General features: G+C 52.1%; 1 protein-coding gene and 1 long non-coding RNA gene across 2 annotated transcripts; both read left to right on the top strand.

Annotated features, from left to right (window-relative positions):
- The first annotated feature begins 7 nt into the window (after positions 1-7).
- LOC121082227 lies at positions 8-284 on the top strand. The gene is made up of 2 exons (XR_005825944.1): positions 8-106; positions 247-284. It is a non-coding gene; the product is annotated as an uncharacterized LOC121082227 (long non-coding RNA).
- A 1,498-nt stretch (positions 285-1,782) lies between these two features.
- On the top strand, positions 1,783-6,870 carry LOC121082226 (histone H3.3A). The gene is made up of 4 exons (XM_040581576.1): positions 1,783-1,915; positions 2,560-2,703; positions 5,892-6,045; positions 6,168-6,870. Exons 2-4 carry the CDS (start codon positions 2,576-2,578, stop codon positions 6,294-6,296), a joined length of 411 nt encoding a protein of 136 aa, XP_040437510.1. The 5' UTR covers positions 1,783-1,915; positions 2,560-2,575; the 3' UTR covers positions 6,297-6,870.
- The last annotated feature ends 911 nt before the right edge of the window (positions 6,871-7,781 follow it).

The raw sequence follows: 7,781 nt of genomic DNA, 5'->3' as shown, positions 1-7,781 counted from the left end.
CCCCCCCCCCCCCCCCGTGGTGTCCCCATAGAGCGGCCAGGGGACGCGGGAGGTGACAGGATGGTTTGAAGTGACGGTGGCCGGACGCTTGGTCCACTCCAAAAAGGTGGGTGACACCCCTGGGTGGGGTGTGCCCCCAAACCCCCCCCCCCCAAACTTCCCGGTGCCGCAGGGGCATGAAACCCACCCCCCTCCCCGGTGCCGCGTCGGGGTGACGGTGGGCCACAACCGTTCTCCCTCCGTCAGAACGGTGACGGGTTTGTCGACAGCGATGCCAAGCTCCACAAGATCGTGGCCGCCGTTAAAGCCCTCCTGGCGTAGACCCCGGCACCCCTAACGAAGGTACCGGCACCGCCGGCGGCGTTACCGGCGTTACCGGCGTCACCGGCACCGCTAACCCCCCGCGCTCTCCTCCCCCGCAGCTCCATCGACATCCGCCTCCCTCGCGCCGGCCGAGCGCTCCATGACGGGAACCGCCGAAACGTCCGCCGGCACCGGGCCGTTTCCAGACGCCGCGCGGGATGCCGGCGCGAGGGTGGCGGGTGGGCGTCGAGCTTCGCCCCCCCCCACCCCCCCCCCCCCAGCCCCTTCCCCCCCCAGCCCCTTCCCCTCCGCACTAACCGCCTTCACCGACGCTCTTCATTTTCAGCCGCGTTGCATTTATTTTTTAAGTTGGGGGTGCTTGGGTTGTGTTGGGTTTTTTTCCCCCCCTGCTAATCCGTACAGCTTTCGCCGAGCCTGCCGGGGTTGAAAAATAAGGAAAAAAGGTTGAAAACAAAGCAATTATACAACAATTTAATCGTTTTGCCCTCTGCTGGACCCACACCTCCCGCCCCGCCATTAGTTGCCTTCTGTAACTCGCACGGCTCGGTGGCCTTTCTGGAATAAAGTTGTGGAAAATTCAAGCCGGGATGTTTTTTTATTTTGTTTTTTTTTTTTTTTTTTTTGTTCGGTGTTGGGTGTTTTCCCAACGAGCGCAGAGCAACTCCCACCTCCACCTGCTCCGAGCATCCCACGGCCTAAAGAACTAATATCCCCCTCATTTGGACTGGAGAAAAAAAAAAAAAAATAACCGAGCAGATTTTTCCCTGTGACTTGTATCCAGGTTTTTCCGCGCCGCGGTGGACGCGTGCCCTCTGGTGACTACAGTGGGGAGTCAGGCAGCGATTTATCCCCTCACCTCTTTTTTTTTTTTTTTTTTCATCCCCTAACCTCTTTTTTTTATCCCCTCGCCTCCTTTTTTTGTCTTTTTTTTAATCCTCCCGCCCCTGCCGCTCCGCAGCGGTGCTTGAAGTTTGTCTGCTCCGCTGTGGTGAGCGTCTGTGAGGAGAGAGCCCTCATGCCGGGCCTCTCTTGGGAGGAATAACTGCTGGTGCTGGTGGGTGGATTAAAAAATAAGATTAAAGCTTCTCCTGTACAGGATTAAAGCTTCTCCGCTGTTTGAGACGGTGAGCGTCGCTCGAGTGGTGCGTGCCAAGCGGTGAAGCGCTACCTGAAGGTGTGTTTAGGGGAACCAAGGCCCAGGTGCTCCCTGCAGCTGAGGGGGGGAGGGTCCCCCCTCGCTCGTCCTCCTCACGGCGTGGCGGGGGGGGGGGGGGGGGGGGGAGGTGGGGCGCTGTAGGGCACGGAAAAAACGGGGGGTCTGGCTTCCCCCGGGCGGTGGGTAGCGGCCCCGGTGGGTCCCCAGGCCGCCCCCCCGCCGGCCCCTCGGTGGGTCACAAGATGGCGCCGGGCCGCCTCACCTCAGGCGACCTCCCTCCCCCGCCCCTCGCCGCGGTGCACGACGGGTAAACAGCCTCCGCCGGGAGCCCGCCATTTTCTGCCGGGAAAGGCGGGAAGGGAGAGGAGGGAGCAGCGACAGCGTCGCCGCGGGACCCCCAAACGGCTCTAGCGCCGCCGGCAGCCGGGCACAGAGGTAACGGCGGCGCGGGGCCGCGGTCGCGGCTACGGTTCGGTACCGGCGGCCCCGGGGGGAGCGGAGGGGAACGGGGCGGGGGAGGGGGGGGGGGGGCGGCCTAGCGCCGAGGTCGTCTGAGGAGACGCTTGTCGCTGGTCCCGCCTTCCGTCTGCGGCCGGGCGCTGGTTGGCTGCGGGGAGCGGCGGCGGTGATTGGTTGGGAAGGCGGGAGGGGATAGGTGGAAAGGAGTGTCTGTCTAGATCGAGGGGTGGGGCTCGGCGGCTCCGCAGGCGTCCCATTGGCTGAGCGGCGCTAGCCAATCGGCCGGGCGGTGGTGGTGGGGGCTACGGGAGGCGCGCAAAGGTTTCTGGGAAGCGTAGTCTGCCGGCTTGAGGGGACGGCGGGGGCTTCATCCCCAGCGCGGCGCGGTGAGGCTATGGAGCCTCGTCAGGCTTCGGTTCCGCTAGCCCGGCGGCTCTCCCGTCCCCCCTGGAGGCCAGCAGCCTCTTCTCCTCCCGCAGAAGTGGGCTGGGGCCCCGTACGGGCAGCTAGCCGGCCCCGCTCCCCACCCCTCGGCCGTTAATGGCCGGTCTCGCCCTTCCCTCACCGGCCTCGGAGCCGACCCTCGCCTTCTCCCCGCCCCCCCTCCCCCTCCCCGGCAGGCTCTGACCGTCCGGTATGGCCCGTACCAAGCAGACGGCTCGGAAATCTACCGGTGGCAAGGCGCCACGGAAGCAGCTGGCCACCAAGGCCGCCAGGAAGAGCGCACCCTCCACGGGAGGCGTGAAGAAACCCCATCGCTACAGGTACTGTGGCCGCTGCCCCCCGGGGTAACGGGGGTGGGGGTGGGGAGTCCTCCTACCCACCAGCACGAGTGATGGCAGCGCCACACAGAAAGGGTGCGATCTGACACCCAACAGGTACGATTTTACACCCAGAGGGTGCGAATTTACACCTAAAATAGTAATTTTACACCCAAAGGGTGCAACTTGACACGCAAAGGGCACAGTTTTACGCCCAGCAGGTATGATTTTACACCCAAAGGGTGTGATTTTATGCCCAAAGAGTGCAATTTTACACCCAAAAGAGTGATTTTACGCTCAGAGGGTGCGATTTTACACCCAAAGGGTGCAATTTTACACCCAAAACAGTGATTTTACACCCAGAGGGTGTGATTTGACCCTCCGAGGGTGCCATTTTACACCCCAAGGTTGGTATTTTACAGCCAGAGGGTGTGATTTTCCACCCAGAAGAGTGATTTTACACCCAAAGGGTGCGATTTTACACCCGAAAGAGTGATTTTCTACCCAGAGGGTACACTTTTACACCCAAAAGAGTGATTTTATGCCCAGAGGGTGTGATTTCACACCCAAAAGGGTGATTTTACACCCAAATGGTGTGATTTTACGCCCAAAGGGGGCAATTTTACACCCAACAGGTACGATTTTACACCCAAAAGACAGTGATTTTACACCCAAAAGAGTAATTTTATGCCCAGAGGGTGTGCTTTTACACCCAAAGCGTGCCACTTTACACCCAAAAGATGCGCTTTTACACCCAAAGGGAGCAATTTTACATCCAGAGGGCGTGATTTTATGCCCAAAGGTTGCGATTTTGCACCCAACAGGTACGATTTTATACTCAAAAGAGTGATTTTCTACCCAGAGGGTGCACTTTTACACCCAAAAGAGTGATTTTACACCCAAAGGGTGCGATTTGACAATCCGAGGGTGCCATTTTACAGCCAGAGGGTGTGATTTTCCACACAAAAGAGTGATTTTACTCCAGAATAATGCTTTTACACCCAAAGGGTGCAATTTTGCACCCAACAGGTATGATTTTACGCCCAAAGGCTGTGCTTTTACACACAAAAGAGTGATTTTATGCCCAGAGGGTGTGATTTTACGCCCCAATGGTGTGATTTTATACCCAAAGGGAGCAATTTTACACCCAACGGGTACGATTTTGCACCCAAAAAGAAAGAGTGATTTTACACCCAAAAAGAAAGAGTGATTTTACACCCAAAAAGAAAGAGTGATTTTACACCCAAAAAGAAAGAGTGATTTTACACCCAAAAAGAAAGAGTGATTTTACACCCAAAAAGAAAGAGTGATTTTACACCCAAAAAGAAAGAGTGATTTTACACCCAAAAAGAAAGAGTGATTTTACACCCAAAAAGAAAGAGTGATTTTACACCCAAAAAGAAAGAGTGATTTTACACCCAAAAAGAAAGAGTGATTTTACACCCAAAAAGAAAGAGTGATTTTACACCCAAAAAGAAAGAGTGATTTTACACCCAAAAAGAAAGAGTGATTTTACACCCAAAAAGAAAGAGTGATTTTACACCCAAAAAGAAAGAGTGATTTTACACCCAAAAAGAAAGAGTGATTTTACACCCAAAAAGAAAGAGTGATTTTACACCCAAAAAGAAAGAGTGATTTTACACCCAAAAAGAAAGAGTGATTTTACACCCAAAAAGAAAGAGTGATTTTACACCCAAAAAGAAAGAGTGATTTTATGGCCAGAGGGTGTGATTTTTACACCCAACAAGTACGGTTTTACACCCAAAAAAAGAGTGATTTTATGGCCAGAGGGTGTGATTTTACACCCAACAAGTACGGTTTTACACCCAAAAAAAGAGTGATTTTATGGCCAGAGGGTGTGATTTTTACACCCAACAAGTACGGTTTTACACCCAAAAAAAGAGTGATTTTATGGCCAGAGGGTGTGATTTTACACCCAACAAGTACGGTTTTACACCCAAAAAAAGAGTGATTTTATGGCCAGAGGGTGTGATTTTTACACCCAACAAGTACGGTTTTACACCCAAAAAAAGAGTGATTTTATGGCCAGAGGGTGTGATTTTACACCCAACAAGTACGGTTTTACACCCAAAAAAAGAGTGATTTTATGGCCAGAGGGTGTGATTTTACACCCAACAAGTACGGTTTTACACCCAAAAGAGTGATTTTATACCCAGAGGGTGTGATTTCACACACAAAAGGGTGATTTTACGCCCAATGGGGGCAATTTTACACCCAACAGGTAAGATTTTACACCCAAAAGAGTGATTTTATGCCCGAATGGTGCGATTTTACACCCAAAAGCGTAATTTTATACCCAAAGGGCGCCACTTTACGCCCAAAGGGCGTGATTTTATGCCCAAAGGTTGTGATTTTGCACCCAAAATAGTGATTTTTCCACCCAAAGGGTGCGATTTTACACCCGACAGATACGATTTTATACTCAAGAGTGATTTTATACACAGAGTGTGCGGTTTTGCACCCAACAGGTAAGATTTTACACCCAAAAGAGTGATTTTATACCCAGAGGGTGCGATTTTGCACCCAACAGGTAAGATTTTACACCCAAAAGAGTGATTTTATACCCAGAGGGTGTGATTTTGCACCCAACAGGTATGATTTTACACCCAAAAGAGTGATTTTATACCCAGAGGGTGCGATTTTGCACCCAACAGGTAAGATTTTACACCCAAAAGAGTGATTTTTTACCCAGAGGGTGCGATTTTGCACCCAACAGGTATGATTTTACACCCAAAAGAGTGATTTTATACACAGAGTGTGCGGTTTTGCACCCAACAGGTATGATTTTACACCCAAAAGAGTGATTTCTTACCCAGAGGGTGCACTTTTACACCCAAAAGAGTGATTTTATACCCAGAGGGTGTGATTTTGCACCCAACAGGTATGATTTTACACCCAAAAGAGTGGTTTTACGCCCAGGGGGTGTGATTTTACACCCAACAGATACGATTTTACATCCACAAGAGTGATTTTCTACCCAGAGGGTACGATTTTACACCCGAAGGGCGTGATTTTACACCTTAAAGAGTGATTTTACGCCCAGAGGATGTGATTTGACACTCCGAGGGTGCCATTTTCCACCCAAAAGTGTGATTTTTTTTTTTCCACCCGGAGCTTACTGTTTTCCACCCGAAAGAGCACTTTTATCCCGTTGACCAAATCCCTTGCAGGCCTGGCACGGTGGCCCTGCGGGAGATCCGGCGATACCAGAAATCCACGGAGCTGCTGATCCGCAAGCTGCCCTTCCAGCGCCTGGTGCGGGAGATCGCTCAGGATTTCAAGACCGATTTGCGTTTCCAGAGCGCTGCCATCGGGGCTCTGCAGGTGAGACCCCCTCCCCCCCGCTCCCCATCGACCTCCCTCCCCCCCCCCCCCCCAAAAAAAAAAACCACCCCAAAACCACATCCCACCCTCCCTGTATCCCACCCTGTCAATTTTCCCGGCAGGAGGCCAGCGAAGCGTACCTCGTGGGCCTCTTCGAGGACACCAACCTCTGCGCCATCCACGCCAAGAGGGTCACCATCATGCCCAAGGACATCCAGCTGGCGCGGCGCATCCGCGGCGAGAGGGCTTAGGGTGGCCGGCGCCGGGCGGTAGGAGAGACTCAGGGTGGGATGGGGGGGGTGGGTGGTTTTTTTTTTTTTTTTTTTTTTTCTTTTTTTTTGGGGGGGGGGGAGGGGGGTTTCTCCTGCTCCCGTGCGTGTCGCGAGAGCTGACTCCCTTCACCACGTGCGGGCAAAACCAGCGCGCAGACTTCCGAGGGGTTGATGAGACTTTTTTTTTTTTTTTTTTTGATTTCTTTTCCCCCTTTTTTGTACACTTTTGGGTTGGTTTGGTTTTGTTTCCGTTTTCTCTTCAAGCTGCAAAAAAAAAAAAATAATAAATGATGATACGGGTGGGGTGGGGACAGTTTTTGAAACCCCCTGGTTTTCTACACAAACCTGGTGTATTTTTTTGGGTGTGGAAAGAGGAGCTTTGGGGCTTCGGCTTCTCCAAGCCACAGCTCGAGTTTTGGGGGGAGGGGGGGGGGGCGGGGGGTGTCACGCTCTCCCCCAGCCTCATTTTCCCCCTCGTGTGTTCGAACTTTGTACCGTCCGCGTTCCTCCACCCCGCGGTGCCCACGGAATAAAGAAAACCCATCGATGTTCACCCTCATCCTCGTTTCCTTCCTAATCCATCCCCGCCCCGCCCTGTTCTTTATTATAAATAAATCCCCACCCCCGCCCCCCCAAAATTGCAGGGGCGGGTAATTTGGGGGGCTTTCCCCCCTTTCCCTTTTTGGGGAGGCTGTGGGGGCGGGGGGGGGAGCAGATTACCCCGGGGCGCTGACGTGATTGTTCCTGACACCCCGGTGTTAAATTTAGAGCGGGGGGCAGCAGCCCCCCCCCCCCCAGCCTGAGCCACCCCTAATCGGGATTAGGGGGCCGCGGCCACCTGAGGACGGGGCGCCCTCCCCCCAAAATAGGGCGGGGGGGGGGGGCACAGCCCTCCCCAGGCACCCCCACCCCTCAGAAACAGGGGTGGCGGGGCACGGGGAGAGCCCAGATACCCGATTTTATATAAATAGTGTTTAATATATAAATATAGGTGCGGAGTTTTATACAAACGCCGGGGGGGGGGGGGGATGTAAATCTATTTTTTATGCAAATAGAGATGCATTTTTAATATAAACAGCCTTTATGCAAACGGATTTTTTTTAGTATAAACGACCACAAAGATTTTTCGATAAGTACGTATTTTTTATAAAGCTCTAACTTCCGTATTAGTCTACATAAATCTTACAGAAAAGCGTATTTTCACAAAATATATAGATTTTTGTACAGACACAGGTACCTGTTTCAATACAAGCACAGGGTTTTGGTATAAATACACGTTTTCATACAAATCCAATTCTTTTATATAACTATAGATAGGGGGGGGTGTGTACAAACACTTGATTTTTGGGATAGAAATAGACGTATTTTTATACAAATAGGGATTTATTTATATATATAGGTGTATTTTTATATAAATGTGGCTCTTTTTAATACCTATAGATGTATTTTTATACAAATAGGGAT

This window comes from Falco naumanni, unplaced genomic scaffold (genome assembly GCF_017639655.2).
Source record: "Falco naumanni isolate bFalNau1 unplaced genomic scaffold, bFalNau1.pat scaffold_460_arrow_pat_ctg1, whole genome shotgun sequence".
Classification (NCBI taxonomy): domain Eukaryota; kingdom Metazoa; phylum Chordata; class Aves; order Falconiformes; family Falconidae; genus Falco; species Falco naumanni.
This window is presented reverse-complemented; position numbering and strand designations above follow the sequence as displayed.